The sequence below is a fragment of the Triplophysa rosa genome, linkage group LG19 (genome assembly GCF_024868665.1).
Source record: "Triplophysa rosa linkage group LG19, Trosa_1v2, whole genome shotgun sequence".
In the NCBI taxonomy this organism is placed as follows: domain Eukaryota; kingdom Metazoa; phylum Chordata; class Actinopteri; order Cypriniformes; family Nemacheilidae; genus Triplophysa; species Triplophysa rosa.
The window spans coordinates 16,300,438-16,322,190 of record NC_079908.1 but is presented as its reverse complement, the minus strand read 5'-3'; the positions used below and the strand labels follow the sequence as shown (position 1 = coordinate 16,322,190).

At 39.6% G+C, this 21,753-nt stretch overlaps 1 protein-coding gene across 1 annotated transcript in view; it reads right to left on the bottom strand.

Annotated features, from left to right (window-relative positions):
* sfswap (splicing factor SWAP) overlaps positions 1-21,753 on the bottom strand; it is an 84,639-nt gene that overhangs the window by 48,629 nt on the left and 14,257 nt on the right. The window contains exons 5-10 of the mRNA XM_057360081.1: positions 20,734-20,962; positions 19,882-19,988; positions 17,297-17,447; positions 7,943-8,222; positions 7,682-7,852; positions 7,464-7,557 (exon numbers count right to left, since the gene is read on the bottom strand). Coding sequence (XP_057216064.1) covers positions 7,464-7,557; positions 7,682-7,852; positions 7,943-8,222; positions 17,297-17,447; positions 19,882-19,988; positions 20,734-20,962 — 1,032 coding nt within the window. The remainder of the gene's footprint in view (positions 1-7,463; positions 7,558-7,681; positions 7,853-7,942; positions 8,223-17,296; positions 17,448-19,881; positions 19,989-20,733; positions 20,963-21,753) is intronic.

The following is a 21,753-nucleotide window of genomic DNA, read 5'->3' as shown; positions in this document are numbered from 1 at the left end:
TCTTCTGGAGAGTTCCAAAAACACTTAAGGAAACTCTAAAACTGTGAATTATCTGTATCAGGTGTGGTTCTATTAGAGTTGATCTATGTTGTGCTGAAAGACAGATCACCAGAAACACAACTGAGCACATCTGGATTAAAACACGGCTTGCTTTTCTGTGCAAAAAAGGCCCAAACTTCTTGTTAGCATTGACCCGACAGCCTGATCAAACTCACTTTTGCTTTTATCATCACATTCAGTGCTCAGATCAGGTTTTCATGGAACTGATGTGTAAAACTGCTCTGAGAAGGGGGTGACAAGAGTATAAAACCAGAACAATGTGTTCCAGAACAGCCATTACCGCATATTAAAAAGACCTAAATGAAACTAGAACACCCTTCAAAGAGAATTCAAGACATTATATGCTAGAACTGATGACGGCTTCGTGCAGAACTGAGCTGCAATAACAAGAATCTGTACGTTTGACAACCAACCAACTTCATCACCTGACCTTAAGCATCGCTCAAGAGCCCTTTAAAAGCCAAACCACAGCACTTTGAGACTTGCAAAAGCTTTTTACAGTGCAAGTTTCCTTGTATATTTCCGAAAAATAATATAAAGGGGGGAAAAAGCACAAGTCGTGTGGTTAAATATAGCCGTCTTCAAGCAGCCAGACTCTACTGAGACGGAAAAAAAATTGGAACCAAATGTCAGTCGCTTTGAAGACAATCCCAGAACATCGAGTTTAAACGCTGGCTGAAGCTGATGAATTCGCGGGCTTGCTGAACTTTGCAAATCAAGTGAAGTGTTCTCTGAGGAGCCCAAATTAGCGAGGAACAGAGGACAAGATGTGTCGTACGTGGATGAAACTTTTCTGGAGTTTTTAATTGTAAGGAAAGAGGGACGGCTGCAGCGAGTATCTACAGACTAAAGACTCATTTGTGAACTCTCTCATGCGATGTTAGTGTCAAAATGCCACCTTTTATGCCCAATCAACGCCCCCATTCAATCAAGTCCTGATGGATAAAGTGCCCCTTTAACTTTTCTAGTATATTCTGTGTCTCAAAATTACGAAATAGTCTGCGAGTGCCAGTTTCGGGTAACTTGAAAACAAGAAAATACCATCACAATGTGGTTCCTCCGAGTCTGCATTTGCATAAAATTTTTAATTTCATGTTCCTTGCGCTATTTCCTCTTTTGTTCCTCCAACAGCAAAAACACATCTTCAAGCTTTTAGGCGCTTGGTGGGACAGAAGTTTTAATGAGGCAGCGGGTGTTACTGAAATATGACCGACCAACCACACAAACCGTCATCGCGCAGCTCTAAGCAGCAGGTTCAGGGATGTGTGTCCTTGAGGCGCGTACACACACACACGAGTTACAGGAACAAATCGATTCTCACAGGCTTGGGGCTTCCTCTGTCCTTCCTTTGAACCTCCAATTTTCTGCCCCGACAACACATTGCTTGGACAAGGTTTGCATTAGTTTGCTTATTTCACTTTAATGATGTGGGAATACACACTGTAAAACAACAGTACTTTAAAGTTGTTTAGGGGTGACTTGAAATCATTTTAAATAATGAACTAAATAATGAACAACTAGAACTAAAAGACATTTATAGACTAAAAAGTCTATATACTGGGGGAGGCCTAATCAGACCAACCAAAAGCAAAACTGGGGGAGGCCTGTTTGGCTAAACAATGGAGGACAGGGGAAGCCTTTTGAAAATTACACAGACGTTACTTCACCTTTAACAACACACTCTGGCAAAAACGTGCAAATACTGGAAAAAAATGTTCTGCCAATCCATAAGGAACGCATCATGACTTCCTCGGACACCTTTCAAAGCAATTCAAATATAAAACTTAATAGCTCTATCAGACAAAACTCCGAAGTCGAAACGTCATCACAGGGGATCTATGAAACTCTTTATGAAACTCTACCCCGTTGGTAGTGTTACATTTTATGCAACCAAACCAAAGCCAAATCTCGGAGAGATTGGGCAGCGTTCGACGCATCCGGCAGCTGGTACGACTGCAACCCAGCTGGATACGCAATTAAGGGTGGAAGACATTCAAAACTGCGCAGATTAAACTGCAAAAAGTTGGGATCGAGTGAGGCGTAGCTTAGCTCGGGAAGGCAGAGCAAATAAAAACAGGCACTGGTGTGAAACAGTAGTGTTACGTTCATGAGTCATGACAACACAACATTTATTCCAATGTACCCACTAATACAGCGTCCTCGGTTTTCTTCAACTTTATAAGTTCTTATTTCCATTCTCAATGATTTTCTACTTCTATATTTAGAGAGCTGTAGGGTATAGAGGAAACATCTCTTCTAATACAGTGGCATTACTAGTTATATAAAAAATCATAACTACAGGAAGTGTAGGCTATTTGTTTTTCAATATTTCTGTGGTATGTCTAATTCTGTAAATTAGTCCTTACAGTGTTGTACTCTTACTTGACCCTGATACACTAGTAAAACTTCTTTTTAGATTTCAGTGTTTTCCATACAATGCATTTACTTGGGCAGACCACCCAGGTATATCAATAGCCGAGCAGCAACACGACACATTGACAATAATTGGGAACAGTATATAGCCGCTCTTTAATGTAGATGTACTGTATTGTGATGTTGTCCGATGATGTTGCATTTATTAATCAAGATTATAGCAGCAGTTAAAGGGATACTTCACCAAGAAATGAAAATACTGCCCTCATTTACTCACCTTCGAGTTGTTCAAAATGTGTATACATTTCTTTGTTCTGATGAATGCAGAGAAATATATTTGGAAGAATGCTTATAACCAAACAGATCTCGACCCCCATTGACTCCCATAATAGGAAAAATTACTTTATCATTTTTTTTTCTATTGAACACAAATTAAGGCATTTTGAAGAATGTAGGACAGCAAACCGTTCTGGGGCACTTTTGACTACCATTGTATTGAATACATGGTGGTCAATGGGAATCGAGATCTGTTTGGTTATAAGCATTATTCCAAATATCTTTCTCTGCGTTCATCAGAACAAAGATATTTATACACATTTGGAAAAACTCGAAGGTAAGTAAATGATGACAGACTTTTCAATTTTGGTTGAAGTATCCCTTTAAAGTGACTGCTGGTGGCATTCAGTTGTAAAATACAGAATAAAGTGACAGATCAGAGAAAAGAAAAAAAGATATCAAGTGCCAACACTGGTGCAAACGCAAACACGACGCGATGACAGCACAAATATGCTAATTAGTATGTGACGTCACCAGCGCCACAAGCCTCTCAATGTACTTCCCACAGGACTTGTTAAAGGGATAGTTCACCCAAAACTTAAAAAAAACTTTCGTCATTTACTCAACCATATGTAATTTCAAACGTGTATGACATTTACGTCCGCACAACGCAAAAGAAGATATTTTCAAGAACATTGGTAACCAAACGACATTGGACCCCATTGACTTCCATTGTATGGACAATAAACAACTTAAAAGACATTTTTCACAATATCAGGTTTTGATTGACATGAGGGTTAATAATGACAGATTTTTTTCCAAGGCCAAGACGTCTACCACCCTCACACAGTCACAGACAACCAGCACCACATGCTGTAGTCCAAATCCTTTACTAACAGAGATTCCTTTTACACAAAGATTTTTAGGTCTACTGGAACAAGATGAAAAACAAAATATGACCTGTAATTGACACTTGATGTATATTTTGCACACAAATGCATTCAATTGTACAGTCAACAATTTTAATGTACTATAATTGATATAAATGTGCTTCCACCATAACTCTTAAAATGACTCAGAAGGTCAAGCTTAAAGAAAATCCCCACTAGTAATCACAACTTTATGGTGGATTTCAGGTGCACTCAGCTCATAAAACACAATCAAACCACGACTTGAACGCACCATCAAAAGGGGCTGATGGCAAAACAATTCCTGAGTCACAGACCGAAGGCTTCCAAGAAGCAGAAATACTTCCTTTAAAAAAAATGTGAGGTATCAAATGGTCTTGGCTCACAGCAATGACCACACCACATAGGCGCACACAGATTGCACACAAAGCCACACAGACTGATTCTGAACACACAACAGAAAGGCAAAGCGACGAGGTCTCATTAAGAGAGGGAGGAAGGGAGAGGGAAGTGTTCTGACACACACAGAGGGTGGAAAAAAGGCTCCGCTAACTCAGTGCTCATTAACTTACTCTGCCACCATTTACTGCACTTATAATCACGTCCGTAACTGCTACATTTTCCTCTCTGGAAATGTAACGGTTTAGATCACTTCCACGAACAAAACATCAATTTGAAGCTAGGTTAAAAGTCAGGGTAAACAATCGTTTAAAGCATGCTTTCTTCTACACGCCCCTTCAATGATAAACATCACGTTAGTCCATCAAGCGTTGCTATTTGTTTACCAAATTTTGCATTAACCGGGGCCTTACGAGGAGATTCTAATACGATTCGCTACTGATATTTTTTTCATATTCAATAACGCACAGCTAAACAGTCCATCTTGCCTCTCAATCCATTAAGAATGACCAGGGTGTTAATAGTCTGTAATGACAGGAATAATGTCAAGTCGTCTTGGCGTAATGGATTTACGGCATCACTCACCATTAGAGACGCAACACAAATAGAAAACAAAGATGATTGTAGGAAACTGTGATGAAAGGTTTTGACAGAAAGTAGGGTTTGGTTTATATCCATGCTTATTGGTGCGTTCTATAGGTCACATGACAATTTAAAGACATACTCCACCCAAAAATGAAAATTCTGCACCTGACATTTCTGGGACATCATTGACAATCATAATAAAAAAATATATTTTTTGTATGTTCTGTTGAACACAAAATCAGAAATTTTGAAGAATTTAGGAAAGCAAACCGTTCTGGGTACCCCTGACTACCATTTAAATTTTTCCTAATAAGGTAGTCAATGATGTCCCAGAAATAATAGTTGCTAACCTTTCTCCAAATATCTTTTAGAAAAGGTTTGGAACAACGTGAGGGTGAGTAAATGAAGATCAAATTGGATGGAGAATCCTTTTAAAGATGGGGTAACATGCTATTTCCTGCATTCTGATTCTTTACACCGGCTTCTCATGCTTAACATGGTCAACTTGTTAAAAAACGAGTTAGACGTATGAGGTAGAATTTCTGTGCTCGATACACTCCCCCAGCACTCCAACTTTTTTCAGAAAGTTTTTTATAAGTCTGAATGCCTGTTTCGTAATCCTATTCCTTTTATTGGCCATTCTCGCGGATAAGCACGCCCACGCATCATCCACCGAGCGAAAGAGCACCCCCACGCTAACGTGAGAGAAAGAGCACACGCCCATCAATGCCGCTTCACTCGGCTGATGGAAGTTTAGCTTTGTTTGTTTGCTCACTGCATTTCGTTGATGAATGTTATATAAACGGTGGATATAACGCTGGATTTGGAGATCGTTTGAAACTGATAGATGGTGCGGTCCCAGCGCTAAAAGATGCCGGACATGAACCGCACTTGGTAAGTCAAACTAAGTCATATGTCTGTGTTTTGTAGGCAATCTGCACGTACGTGCATAATGTAAACAACGTGAAGTAGGGCTGGGCGATATGGCAAAAAAGTAAACTCGATAGTTTTTTTCTATATTGATCGATAACGATATTTATTTCGATATATATTTAATAAAAAAACTGTATTTAAAAGAATCTATTTTAAAAACAGTTTATTAACAAAAGTTAACCTTTAACCAGTTAAAATTCAATTAAATGAATGCACTGTTGCAACACAGAGGATATTAGGCCATAAACAACATGTACCAGTTCATTCAGTCTCATTTTGACTCGATTGACTCGTTAAGTAAAGGGAGTGTTCATTCAGTACATTCAACCAATGAAAGGGCTCCGTTACTGCGTACATTCGAACGCTATTGGCTCAGCACCTGCGCACATACATAACGCTGCAATAATGTCTTGCTCGAGTAGTGGGATTCATTCAATGCATTCAGTGAACCTTAGTCTTTCAAAAAGACATCTCACATAAACTGTAGTTCATTTCTACATCTTACATACAAGGTTCAATATTTTAATGTGCACACAAACTCACTTCATTACATCTCTAATCTGTACAGGGCAGCGCTGGTTTGTTTCATATGCACCAGCTCATGTTAGCAGATATGTTAACGATGGATATAAAAACGTTTGTGCTTGAGTTTCGAAATAACTCGCTTGCAATTGCGCCTCAAGTTTGTTTTGTTTAACCGGCGATTGCGGAAAAAAAAACAAGACACTTGATAAACCGCATGATGACAACTCGAGGTTAGTTTCACCTTTGTTTCCGCTTCCAGTAATGTTTTCCTCCTCATGTCGAGTTTTCTTTGCCAAGTGCAGTATGAAATGGACTTTGTACTTTGACGCGCATGATAAAAGCTGCACGCTGACTGACTGTTGTTGCATTTATTTCTGCGTTCTGTTAGACTGTAAGATTAATCCATATCGAGTCAAAATGCCAATAGCTTATCATCGTTTTTGAAATACATTCTATCGCGATTCGATATGATATCGTTTATCGGCACAGCCCTAACGTGAAGGGATAATGCGATGATGTTGTGTGCTCGTGCTGTAGTTCCGGCCCCCTGGCTGCCTCCAGCAGCTCGTCTTTTTCCGGAAATACTCGTACATCTGTATCTATCTTTTATAAATGTGATCAAACTAAATACTCTTCGAAGATACGAAGTATGCAATACTACTGTATAGGTACTCAAGATTAATATGAGATTTGCAGAAACTGCGTGTTACCCCATCTTTACACAGTATACATATCAATGCAGCATGTGTATACGTCTAACAACTCTGTTCTCCCTAAAGCGTTTTTTAATTAAAACTTCATTTAAATGACAATCGACTGACAAAGCTGAACAGAACGAAGGTTCGTGCCAATTTTAACAGATTTAAAACAGATGCAATTATCATCCTATAATATTTATGCTCCGATAAATAACTGCAGCATCTCCGTCCACAATACATCTGTAAAAAAGCATTGCAGGGATCAAAGCAAACCGTGTCTGTATCGACTGCACAAAACTTCCAGTGTTTACTAATTGACCTTATATTACACTGTCCCGAATTGCCTTATTGACTTGCCATTATACTGAATCGCATTATTGCACTGCTTCTACATGACTAAAGAGGACCATAAGGTGCTAATTTGCTTACCGCACTGACTTCTAATTTGTCTACATTACCATAAATGTCCTTCTTTCAAAAAATGATGCAGCTCAGACATTTTTTGACTTTGTGTCTGTGTTTGAATTACATTCTGTCCTGCCTTCTTGAATATAGTACACAAGAAACCATTAGCCACAGCTGATAAATCCTCAATTGGTCAGATGACAGTAAAATTGGTCAGATGGCAGAAAAACAAGGCATGGGACATGATTAAATGCATATACAGAGTTTTCTATTCAATAGAAAAAGATGTCGCTGATATTACCTCCTGCACGCTCAGGCCTTCTTTCTGCATGAAGTAGTGCTTTTTAAACTCATAATAGGAGTTGTACTGGTGCCAGGACTGCAGGAAGTCAAATCTTCAGGATTTAAAAGACACACACACGCAAAAAAGGTTTATAGTTATCATTACAGGTTACACTTATCTAACAGCAGCGATGAGGCTGTCACATCTGAAAGACGAGCAGAAGTGTAATTGCTTACCGGGGATCGTTTTTGGCACGCACGCTGGTCTCGAATTTCACCCCATTTCTGGCCACGTACTCAGCTAGTTTGTCAATGACAGGCTGGATGTCGGGAGGTGGGGGGATGATGGCAGCGACAGGGGCGGCGGCGGTCGCTGGAGGGGCGATGGTGGTTTGTTGAGGCCGAGAGCTGAGGGATTAAAATGAAAACACATACAGGATTGTTTCCGCAGGGCTCAGGCAATAACAGAATAGTGAAATACAACAGTGGCATGCAGACCTGGACGTAGGAAGGTCCGCAGGGGCGGAATGGGAGAGTGAGGCAGGAGCCGTCACTGTGACAGGAACTGTAGCAGGGGCTGATGGGATTGCGGCCGCAGGATCCAAGAAAGGTACAGTGCCGGGTGGAGGGGGAGGACTGGACACGGAAGGTATTGGCATCGTGCTAGTGGACATCGAGGTGTAATAGACGCTTGCGTCGATCCCAGGAGGGGGCGGGGCCAGACAGTAAGTACCATCAGGCAGCATACAGTAGCCGTAGTACATTGCTGCCACATTAGCTGAAAAGAGAAAAATGAATAAAAATACATAAATAAATTATATTTGGTTCACATGAAATTACCACGATTATAAATTATAGTTCATCTGCCCCATACGTGTATATTTGTATATACACATTATCATAATGAAACTGTTTGTATTTGTGGGCACAAAGAACAGGTCGTGTCAGCTTTCATTAAAAGGCCAGGAAATGGGCACTGAGGTAACACCGCTGTTGATGCAAATTAAAAATTGAAATAATCTGTGTCTAGATCACTCTCCTCATAATTAATTTTCCTTTTTAAGTAGGAGATAAAAAGAGAGCTAAGGAGAGAAAAAAATGCCTTTGTGTGTTCTGCCCCATCATGAATCATTAGGATCAATGTGTCCGCCTGCTGAGATGGCAACAACGTAAATAGCAAAACCTAATAAAACATAATTGTAGTCTAATTTTATGTAGCTTACCTGTTACAAGATTGCAAAAAACACAGCCTTTGTTTAAAGGGACAGTTCATCCAAAAAGAAAATTCTGTCATCGTTTACTTTGACATTTCAACCTGTATGGCTTTCTTTCTTATGCAGAACACAAAAAGGAGATATTTGAAAGAATGTTGGTAACTGTACAACGGCAGTACCCATTGACTTACATTGGCCCTGTGTCAATAGAAGTGAATGGGTACCGTCGTTGTTTGATTACCAACATTCTTCAACATATCTTTTTTTGTGTTCTGCAAAATAAATAAAGTCATGAGGATTTATTTTTGGGTGAACTATACCTTTAAAGGGGTCATATGACACGGCTAAAACAAATATTAGCATTTGTTTTAGATGTAATGCAATGTGTATACACGATTTAAGGTTAAAAAACACTGTATTTTTCACACACCATGCATGTTTGTATCTCCTCTTTGCCCCGCCTCTCTGAAACGTGCAGATTTTTTACAAAGCTCATCGCTCAGAAAAGCGAAGTGCTGTAATTGGCCAGTGAACCAGTGTGTAGTGATGTCTTGTTCTTGTTCCAAAGCAATTGTACTGACAGGTACGCCCACCTTACTTGCGTATACATTTGGGCGGTCTTGGTCAAATCATACCACGAACTGATGTAGATTTGTGGGGGTGTGGTTACACAAGGCGTTTTAGACAGGTCTGGGTGAGCATTCGCTTTTAGATAAAGTGCATATTTTGTTCCGACACTTTAATTTTACGTGTCTAATACATGCATGGGCAACTTATAACACCAAAGACACAACAAAACACGTATTCGCGCCATATGACCCCTTTAAGATCAACACAATCGAATGTGTGTGTGCCATAATAGGGATGGTTCATCCATACATAAAAACTCATCATTTATTCACCCTCATGTTGTTCAAAACGAGAGTAACACAAAGACATTTTGTGAATTTTGAGATAAGTCAAACTCTCGACCACTAAAACTTCACCATAAATGTGGCACGCCAGGTTTGACTGTCACATCCTGTCTTTGAAACCTAATTTGCTTAACCGTCAATATAATAAATATAATTTTAAAAAAGCATTACAAACAGTCTGCAGGATTTCAAATTCACACGAGTTTGTTACAGACCACAGAATTTTCAGGGTAAAGTGAGCACTGAAGCATTTGCATGTCACTAAAGCAAAGACTTGAATCTGTGGGCGTTCCGGTGCTGATGAAACACTATAAATGAAATGAAAGAGAATTTGAAAGGTAGTGGAATTAAAGTGACGCCATCTCCTGGGTACTTCTGTGTACTGAATAGAGAGCCGTTCTGGACCTAAAGGAGACCAATGGACTCAGTCTGCTCATTTAGAGTTTAACTTTCTGTTTGACTGCAGCCACACGTCAAAGAATGCTATAAAGCTATTGATGTGTGTAGGGATGCACCGAATGTTCGGCCACCGAAAATGTTCGGCAGAAAATAGCAAAAATGCATTGTAGTGCCGAATTTGTGTAGTGGCCGAATAAATTTTACCGAACATGACTCGTGATACGATCAAGCAGCAACCAGGAGAGAGAGAGAGAGAGAGAGAGAGAGAGAGAGAGAGAGAGAGAGAGAGAGAGAGAGAAACGCGTGCAAACATTTTGGCTGTGTGTGTGCGTGGAGCATTTTAAGGTGTCAGAGAAAGACACAGCACGGGAAGAGAGAGAGAGAGAGGGAGGGAGGGAGGGAGGGAGGGAGGGAGGGAGGGATCTATAAGGAAGTGAGAAAAAAACAAGAGGAGAAATCCTATTATTTAAGATAATACAGAGCTCATTGTAAGGTACTAAAAACATGACGCTTCATTATGTAAGGTCTTTATACACCTCGGAAGACATAGTTGTGTATATTATATTACATTTCTGTCAGTAGATCCTCAAAAAAATTACACACAGCACCTTTAATACCTTCCTGAACAACCTTAAACATTCATGTATTCACACCTTACATTAGAAACAAATAAAATAATATCCCTACAAAACTGCAGAATGACAACCACGCTCTGCCTACGAGAAGCTTGATTTGGAAAAGAATCAACAGACATTCCTGAATGTCAGAAGGAACTCAAATGTATGCTAACTCTAGCAAATACACCCTGCTGAACAGTTTGAAACCTTACAAGACAACTAAGGAAACCAAACGTCACGACCATTATTAGTTTCCTGTATAATTTCAAAAACTCAACCGGTTTTGACTAACATTATCAATGATGAGGAGCTGTTTGCAATCTGGGCCCAGTTGCATAAACTTAGCCGCTAAGCTAAGACTGTGTCTTAACGACTAGTCTCACAGACTAGCAGTTAGTTAGGACTAATCCGTCTTACTTTTCACATTTATATTAGCCCAATCTACCAACTGATTTAAAGGACCCATTGCATGAAAGTCACAATTTTTCTGTGTTTAAGTGCTATAATCGGGTCCCCGGTGTATCTAGCAACCCAGAAAAAGTGAAAAAAAAGATCCCAGTAAGTTTGTTTTGATGAGCCTTTCTCTGCAAGCATGTGAGAAATCGAGCCGTTCAGATTTCGCTCCTGATGTGACGTAGACGCGGGCTCTTATTATAATATTACCGCCCCTTAATCTACACAATTCCACCCATGGTGCTGCCGCCATTGTTGTTTTCACAAGCGACAGCGGTGTACGTGACGCCATGGCTAAAGTTTGTGGACAACATGCAACATGCAATGTAGTTTCTGCACAAAGTCCTAACCTCGGAAAAGACAGGAGTGGATTTATTTAATTTTTAGTGGAAATCCCTCAGAAACCATAAGTTAAAACCTGCTTGTTTGCGCGAGTCACTTCAAGCCGGAGTGCTTTATCAACCTGGGACAGTACAAGCAGGATTAGCTTCGAAGTTGTTCCTCAAGAGGGACCGAGACCAACTGAACGAGACAAAGCTGCCGATGTAAGTAATATTTATCAACAGTCTGAATTGACTTACATGTACCGTATATATAGGAGGATAACGTTAGCATATGATAGCGAAGGGAGCTAAGTCGGTCATGGGCTAAATATAACATTCAAAGCCAGTGTTAAATTTACTCTATATTTATGTTATTTGGCAAATGAGCACTTGGAGTTTAGCTCTATGTATGTTAATACATTATGTGCGTTAATATGTTCAGCTGCGGCAAGCTGTTTGTTTTACTAATGAACAGGGGCGAACACTGTCTCAAATCATTCGTCCTTAGGCTGAAAAATCTGTCACAGCATACTAGTTATGCTCTCACGTTGTGTGTGTAATGTTATAACTTGTCAACGACAAGCGCTAAAATCCACGTAATTCCGCTGAGATCTGCAAGTGCGCATTCCGTGGATTTTAGGCAAGCATACACGCACAACGTGAGCGCTGTTTGCTGTGACAGATTTTTTAGTCTCCGGACGAATGATTTGAGACGTTTAAAACGAAACTAAAAACAGAGGAGTTCAGGAAACATAATTCGGCTAAACCATTGCCATGGCAGTACTACACGTGTGTTGTTTAGACACATCGGACGGAAGAGGGGTGGGGTGCGCTGTAACTCATTATCATTTAAAGAGACATGCACTAAAACGGGTTGCTGTGACCATAGCTGTTTTTGACGAGGCAAAAAGGGTTTTGTTTACACAGCCATAGAGTGTTTTTAAGCAAAATATGTTACAGACATTTCATGAAGACCCTAATAAATCATACCAACTTGTTCGAAGTGCTCAAACAATGAGTCCTTTAAAGAAGTTATGACTAGTCTTGAAGAAAAAAAATAGATGACTAACTACTAAGTCAAGTCTAAGCAGGTTATGTAACCGGCCCCTGGACTAACACTTGAGCCGCACTAATGCAGATCTTAGGCCATGAACACACTTTTTTGACAAGATAAAGTTGACAAGAGCGCTTTTTTAGTAAAAAATTAAAGCTGGCAGCGTTTGTGCATGAAGGCAGCTCAGCACACAGGATTCATATAGGCAGGGTAACGGAAGTCTATTTGAATTATAAACCGAGTCTTTGCAAAAACCAACCACATATTTTAAAACTACAGTACTAATTTCTCGCTAGAAATGCAATCGAAAGTTATTAAAGGTGAAAAATAAACTTTAATTCATATAAAAATATGTTCAAAGCAGCACTTCGGCCGCCATTTTATTTTTTAGAGAAGGATCCTGCTCGACCAATCATCTTCCTCGCATGTTGTTATGGAAACGACAGGTCTCGCTACTCGCATGTCATTGGTTAGCTGTGAAAAGGAGCTTGAAGTAGGGCATTTTTTCAGAAAAGTTGAACTTTTTTCAACTTAAAAAGACGTTTTTTGAAAACATGGTTTACTCCATAGGATTATAATGTAAAACAGACGCTAGCAGCTTCGAAAAAGAAGTCAGGTCTGAACACGGCCTTAAACAACTTAAAACTGACTGTTTTGCTGTGGCATAACAATGTTTATCACATTAAAGTCACCTTAAGATAACCCTGCAATGAAGTAAACGGTGTTTTGCATCACATGATGATTCGTCACATAAACAAAAGACAATGTATTCTGCAGGCTTGGTCCAGTAACTGAGGAGTTCATAAGGTTGCACCGCCCATCTGACAACATATTTAATACATTTCATAAATCATATGAGCTATATCATTGTGGATCTATGAGGTCTACTGAACTCTTGTGAAATGAGAACGTAATTGTTCTGGTGTTGTGAAAAGGACAAGCTTGACTGATGTTATGCTATGGTGGGCACTATGTATGGTCCCAAGACAACCAATAGGCATTGAGCAGAACATTCTACGACGCACGGTTCTCGAGGTCAACTAGCCATGTACCTCAAGCTGTGTATGCATTTCTCAAAATCCCCAAAGCATCCTGCCACCAGTGGAATCTGTTTTCTTTCAAAGTTTTTTTGTTTTCGCTCAGGCAGTCGAAACTTGGGCTCGGGTCGATAGCAACCAGCTTAAATATATGAAAAAAGGGAATGAATTCAAACTGGAAACGGGACAATGTTTAACCAAACTTCAATGACGAGAGCCAAGCGCGCCTTAAAGAAAATACACAGAAACCCTCAGATACAGGCCGGAGGCTTGGAAAAATAACCCTCACATTTGGACTCAGATTATAGGATGACTGTGGTTAAAACAACAGAACCTCTCTTTATCATGCTGTTAATCCTAGAAAATACACATTTGCAGTCAAAGTAGCTTTTCTTTTCACAAACTGGCCGTCGAGGGTCTTTCGGGCACCGTAATCCTGCTGCATTTCCTCAAGAAACCGACAGAGCTCCTCAGTCAGACTAATTGAGACAAATCAGCGCTCAAAGCTCGAGTGTGTCTCACCAGCTGAGTGCTACATTCTCTGTTTCCAATAAAAGAGGAATTGCTCATTCGACAAAATACCTTAAAATCCTATCGATTGGAAGCGAAAGGAACGACTGGACGTAATTGTAAGCTTTAGGCCTCCATGACAGAACCCTGCTGTTTTTCACTGGGGTAAAATGCATTTGCCGCTGCTTTGCATTGTAATCTGGCAAAGGATGGTTCCAAGTGTTGGCAGGAAAAATCTTACAGCGAGACTCAATTCACGAGACGGTGGTGAAAAAAACTGCCATAACGTTGTAGAATTAGAATTGACCGAAGATAAGCAGGACGCGATGGGCAGTCTGCCCACTTTGGTACTTAATTTAATGAACTTTGCTCACAATGAAGGGTCAAGCATCCCTGCCATGTTCACTCAAGGACACCCAAAAAAATCAATCATCGTTAAAATAATTCGAGATAATAATGCTCTGCCACAGTCTTTAGAAAGCTGGCACAGCAGTGCTCGCCTGGGTTTCACCCACAGGCTTTCTTTCAAGAGGACATGTGTCTTCCTTTACCAGCATGCCAAGAATTTACATCATCCAAAAACTGTTAAACACACACACTCAGTGGCAGCGCAGGGTTCAATAGATGTTTCATTGATATTGAGATGGTGAATTCCAAAATATGCCATCAACCAAACAAAATAATTTTGACCAGACACGTAATGGTATAAAATCTAGTATCACAATAATTGCTACGACTTTAACTGCGATATACGGGGAATTACCAGGATTTTTCCTGGCTCAAAATGAGGCGGAGCCATCCTGATCTTGTACACACACGTAGGCCTACCGTTCCTGGGCTTAACCAAAGGGACTTTGACATATTAAAAGTTCTAATAAAATTAGATGAAAATGACAATTATTAAAGTGGAAGTTAGGGTTGGGCGATGTCTACCAAATTGGCATCGGATGATGCCTACAGTGAAACATCCTGATGGACGATGACATCGGGGGGCGGGGCATTATATCAATTTGCTGGATGGCCATCTGCCAAAACATTAAACACAATTATATCAGGGCTCCAGACTATACCAGGGCTTGAATGGACGAGCTCGGCACATGCGCAAAATGTCATACTGTGGACTCGGCGGTCAACATTTGTACGTGTACGGGATGTGCGGACGACCTCGGAACCTCCTGATGACCAAAATTACGTCAAGCAGGGGAACCACGATGCCAGTCCAACATCGTGATGGCTGTCAGCCATCGGCGATGTACGATGTCATCGTCTATCGGCCCAACCCTAGTTGAAGTTCACCCAAAAATCAACTTTGTGTGATTTTTTATTCACCCACATGACGTTAAACATGTTTAGAGAACTTCCGGCATCTTCAGAGCACAAATAGAGATATTTAGGTGACATCCGAGAGATTTCCAAGCCTCCTCATAGACATCATGGTGTCAGTTGTTGTCAAGGTCCAGAAAAGTACTAAAGACATCGTTAAATTGGTCCATCTGCGCATAGTGGCTCAGCTGAATTTTTTTGAAGCAACGAGAATGCATTATGTGTTGAAAAACAAACCAAAATACAGACTTTAATCGATATATTCTACTCTGTCTTGTCAGTGTATGGCGCGCGTTCACGAGAGCGCTTCTTCTTCTAGAAGACATTACAATGATGTACGTCATGTTAATTTAAGAAATTTCAAGAAATTAAATGTACTTGGATGCAAAACAAACAGCCGTGAAACACAGCTAGCTCTTGTTCTGCAACTCTTTTTAGTACCTCAGTGTGCTGATAATGAAACAGCGCCTCCACTGTGGCGTAATGCCACAACTGCAGTTACAAATGCACTCAGCATTTCTTGTGAAGACACCCGACATAATTTTGGCGAGAGTCTAAAGATGCGTTCCCACCAAACGCGAACGAAGCGTTTGAATGAGTGATTTACATGTTAAGTCAATGCAAAGACGCGATAGGACATCCTGCAGCGCGATTCACGCGAATGAGCGTTTCAGGCGTTTGACGCGTGATTCGCACGAGTTGAAAAATCTGAACTTTGGCGAAAATTCGCGCCGCGTTAACCAATCAGAAGCTTGCTCTAGTAGTGATGTTATTATGACATAGCGGGCGGAGCCAGAAATCCGAAACAACAATGGAGGACAAAATCATCTTGTGGATACCTGGAGCTGTACGATACATCTTACTTTTATCAAAACAGGAATAAAAAGGATCTTGCTTGGAAGAAAGTGAGTGAGGAGGTCGGACAACCTGGTAAGTTGTAAAAAATGATCAATTACTCAATTTGAGCTATATATATACACACACACACACACACACACACGAGACTGGAGCCGCCTGTCAGAAGCCCCTCCCATGACTCGAATTCGCGTATGTTCAAGTATCCAACTACGCGCGAATAGCGAGATTCATTCGCGCAAGTCGCGTTTGGTGGGAACGCTCAGTAAGGTTGCATGACATTTCTCAATGCAGGAAAAACCCTGATTACCACTATATTTTTTTCATTTAAAAATAAAGCATCTTTTCTTGTTTTTTATGTTTTAGTTAACTTTTAGCTGATATTTTAAATATGAAACTACATGAACATTTAAATTAGTCCACAAATAAATTATAATTTTTATTCAATTAAATAATGATTTATAGACATGTAAATGTTAAGTAGATTTGAGTTTGTTACATAACATTTAGGGGTGGTTTACCGTACAGGGCTTAAGACTAGTCCTAGACTAAAATAAAATGTTAGAGCTGTCTAAACTGAAAACAGCTTGCACTGACACAACTTGCCATTGTTTTGTCTCAACATGCACAACTGTAATGCTTGTTTGTAAGACATGTTTGTGAAAACTACTTAAATGTCCCAATTTAGCTAAGGCCTAGTCTTGGGTTAAACTTATCCCTGTGCGGGAAACCACCCCATAGTGATTCAAATCTAAATGAAGTCTATAGGAATAGAAAGAATAACAACCTTTAAATCCATCTTTAAATTAAGCACAATCATTCAATTAATAGCAACTAAATTGTTTATAACACGAGGCAATATAATAAGTGACTCTAGTTGGTTAATTGCAGCATTTAATAATCAGATATGTTCACTGTACTTGGCAACAGAACTGTTTATTACATCAGTCCTCTAATAAGACACAGTTGCTATTTTTGTTTGCATAAATTATTTTTATATGCCCCATTTTTCATGCTTTGGTGCATAATAGCCTATGATGTCACTTCCTCTCTACTGAGCTATCCTTCTGTGTCATATAAAAGATTCTAGCAGCTATTTCACCGCTTTTATTTCGATCCTGTATATCACCTGTGGGTTTAAGGCCATACTCACGGTCGGATGTGTATTCTGCCTGCGTGGCTACCGTTGAAGATTGAAGCTCTTCCACGGTTTTGGTTGCCATGACTGCAGCACCATTCCTCTCTTGTTGGGCTTTTCGAACTAGCACTGCCAAAGGGTGATCCGGGTCGATGACCTGCAGAGGCTTTAACACAAGAGCGGTCAATAGACTGCATACTACTTTACAATAAAACGCTAAAACAGAAACAAAAGCATATTTTTGCATGCAAAAACCATGTGATCAGGTTATGTCAATGAATCGGTTTTTTAAAGCCAGCATTTTTTTGTGCATTGCACTGTAGTTTTTCAGGTGGCTCCGGGGCGCTTCCATCCAAGCCTGGCAGATTTGCCAATCTTTCTTTTGACTTTGGCTGCCTTTGTCCTTAATCTTCTCCGCATGCTCAAACTATGTTTGAAGGCACTGAGGTAGCCGGTCTACCATTGTAAGTATGAATTTTGACACGCCGTCAAGCCTATGAGCCAAAAAGCTTTATGGACTTTGGCAAACTGTAATCACTTCAGCTTGTTACCTTTCTGCAAGAACAGTTTCTTTCCCTTACCCTGCAATATCGCTTCTTTTCAGATGTCTGAACAGCTGAGGATCACACCTTCTGCTGAGCAAGCACTTCACCAGACTTCATTCTTTCCTCAACGGAAATGGCCTTTAAGCACGTTTTTGTGTCTTCCACTTCATGCCCTGTCTTCAACCAGTCCAGTTTCCACAAATGTCTTAAAAACCCAGTTTACTGGTCCACTGCTCTCTGACTGAAGACTTGTATGTACATACTTAAAGGGGTCCTATTTTGCCAATTTTCCAAGTCTTTATTTTGTTTATGATGTGCTAAACAGTAGGTGTTCATGTTTCGATTGTCAAAAAAAATGCTTTATATATTACATATTTCACCTGTGTTTTACACAGTCATCTCGATTCTCAGAAAACAGGCTGTTAAGTTCCTGGTTCTATGAAGTCCCTCCTTCCGAAACGCTCTGATTGGACAAGCTGAGCAAGTCTTTTGTGATTGGTCTACCACTTAGATTGTGTGTTGAGATGTCCCGCCCATTACCCTATCCGTGTTCCAGGGGGCAGGGTCAATGTCAATTTTGGGATTCATGATGTCACTAACCCAGGAAAAGGTTAATCGTAGTCTCAACGAGCCATTGATTGTAGTCTTTAAAAAGTGATTCTTTTAAAGAAGTTATCTTTCTTTTGTGTGGATTTTGAGCGTTGCGACTTGGTAGAAGTTGTTTATGCTCAAACAGCTATACTACTCACTAACTAAATTTAAAGAAGTGAAATTCCATCAGACCTCCCCTTTAAGGGGTTAGTCCACACAAAATACCATCATCGTTTACTAGCTAACCTTAAAACTACTTAAACACTGTGAACATGATCGTAATGCAGATAAAAGTACCATCTCTTTCCTCTAGAGGCATCTACAAGCAAAGTCTCTGGACTATTGTGAGACAACTGTTCATTAACCGTAAGCATTTTTCAAGGACTCATATTTCAAGCTTCCAATTAAATGAGCTCTTTGTCTGAAACAAACAGCTCTGAGAATATGAAATTGACTCTTTCCTTTACCTTTCAATTCATTTCATGGAGACTAAAATGTATTGGTAAGGAAAAGCCGATGAGCACTATGTCTCTAAGATAAAGCTAGAGCTCAAGTAAAACAAGTCATGCTTCAGCCCAGACAGAATGGGGACAATATGTTTTCACCCTGATGCAAATGTACTTTTATTTTTACAGGTTAAGTCAGTTTGATAAAGCTGCTTTCCTCATTAAGCATGATTGGTTATTTGAGCTCTGTGAAGTTATCAATCCAGGATAACTCGTGGGTGGCATAAATCCCGTATTCTGGAAGAATTTGAATGCACAGGTCGTCTAATCCAAGGGAAAACATGACGTTCAGAGGGATATCAAGTGTAAGATTTGTGAACACTCACATTTATACTTCCTGGAAGTAGCACTGTTAAGTACGATGAGCCAAAAAAGCGCAGTTTATATAAACTTTGCGATTGAAAGGCAACTTTATACCCTCAAGACAAAAGCTGGAGTGTTCTTTTAGGATACCAAATCAGATAAGGTATTAGCTTTTATTGCTTCTGTTTGTTTGTCTTGATCTCTTTAAATTGACAGAGAGCAACTCAAGCTCAACATACAGAATATGAAATCAAGAAAATCAAAGCATTAAGCAACTGATGAGAACTTCCTATCCTCATTTTGAACAAATATATGAAAAAGCGAATGCTTTGATGTCATATCCTTTGATATCAGGCCCAGTTCTGCCAAGAAATATAACAACTTAACAGCCATTCGATAAACATTGAGAAATGTGCTCTTTGAACAATTGGTTACTTTACATAGAATTTGAAAAACCGTTTAGAAGCCGCAGTGTATGGGCTGTTAGCTTAACTGAATGGAAGTATATGTTTAAGCATATGACGCACGGCAGGGAGCTTAATAAGTACAAGTATGACGGCGTGGTATTAGATGTGAGATTAATCATCGGTATGAAAAGGACCAAACGTCCTGTATTAATATTCCTGAGAAGTATGGGGTTTGTTTGAAGCGGTACCATTATTATCTCCTCCAGACGAGAGCTCTTCTTAGAGGCAAATAAACTTGGGTGGAGATAGCTTCCATCTCCGTCATCGTCATAATCCGAGTCGTCCGATTTTGATTCTAAGACAAAGAGTTTGAGATGTTAACTTTTTGTTTGTTAAAGGGATAGCTGAAAATTCTGTCAACATTTACTCACCCACTTGTCATTTCAAACCTCTATGACTTTCTTCCTTCAGCAAAACACAAAAGAAGATATTTTGAATCATGCTGATATATAAAACATTGGTGCCCATTGACTTCTATTGTATGGACACAAAACCAATGCAAGTCAATGGGGACCATTTTTCAAAATATCTTCTTTTGTGTTCTGCAGAAGAAAGAAAGCCATATAGGTTTGAATGTACACGAGGGTGAGTAAATGATGACAAAACTTTCATTTTTGGGTGAACTATCCCTTTAATAAAAAATGTTCTTTAATCATAAAAGGTAGAATCTAATTTTCATTAAAGGAACAGTTCACTGTTTCTCTCATAATTTACTCACTGTTATGCCATTCATTTCTAAACATTTTTAATATGAAATTACAAACAATTTGATGGTAAAATGGCTCCCATTTAAAAAAATAACATTTTAATATAAAATTATTTGAAGAAAGTGAAGTCATATACATTTTGGATGGAATTTGGGTCAGTACATTATAAGAGACATTTTTATTATAATTGTACAAAATCTGTCAATATGATTTTTATATAAATTGATATGAAATCATTTTACTCAACTCATTTTATTTTTGTGACATGGTTTACAGTGAAACACAATATACAGAAAGTAAAAATAGAACAAAGTAACAGTGTCTGGATCATACCCTGTTGCTGCTGGTCCTGCTTGCTCTCAGAAACCGGCGTGTATCTTCCCTCCTTCATGGCTTTTAGAATGTGTTTGTAGTAAGGGTTCAGGTAATGGTCGAACCGCAGGAAATCAAACTGGGAATTCCTTGCTTGCTTCGCCTTCAGCACAATTTCAAATTGAGCCCCCTGCTTGCACACAAAGTTGGCGGTGCGCTCAATAATGGCATGCGTCTTGGTGGTCGCCGGCTGAAATGCAAAGAACCCGAGGGTGAACGAGGAAAAAACTCTGACAAATGAACACATTTACTAGAAAAATTTGGTTATGAAAATGTTATAGAGCATTCATCATCAATGACTTGGAGGCCCTGAGATTTTTCACACAGAAAGAGATCTATGCATAAGATTTGGTGTGATTCATGAATCTAACCAGGACCTTCATTAATTCATTTCTACCCTACATATGCAAACTTAAAGTCACAAATCTCTAGTCACAGATCTGTCATGCTGCAGACAAAGCAAAATCATATTCATGTGTTGAAATGATTTAAGTCAATGACGTATTTTAAATAATAAATGATTCTGATAGTGTCACCGTGGTGAAAATGACACATATCCTTTATTAGAACAATGCATGAATATTACATTAGAGGAACTTTCCAAAGGGCTGCTCTTTAGCTCCAGTGTCCAGGTAAACAGAGGATGCATCGCTTTCAAAGCCCCAGAGTCCAAGAAAGTCAAATAATGACTTGGTAATTTGAAGATAAACAACCCCACGTTCTGCCTGCACATCTGATTCCTTCTGTGCTTCGAGCTATGTGCCTTACAGCAAGGTAATCACAGTAGCTGCCCATTAATAATTCAGTAGCCCCTTCCAAGAACCTCACAGACTCTAATTGGGTTCTCCCAGGCCAGAGAATTTAAACCAAAAAATGAAATCGAAAATTCTATCATCATTTACACAATTTCATGTTGAGTTATTTATAGTTTCTCCAAAGTGCTCTTTTCCATACAATGAAGGTGAATAGTGACTTAAATCT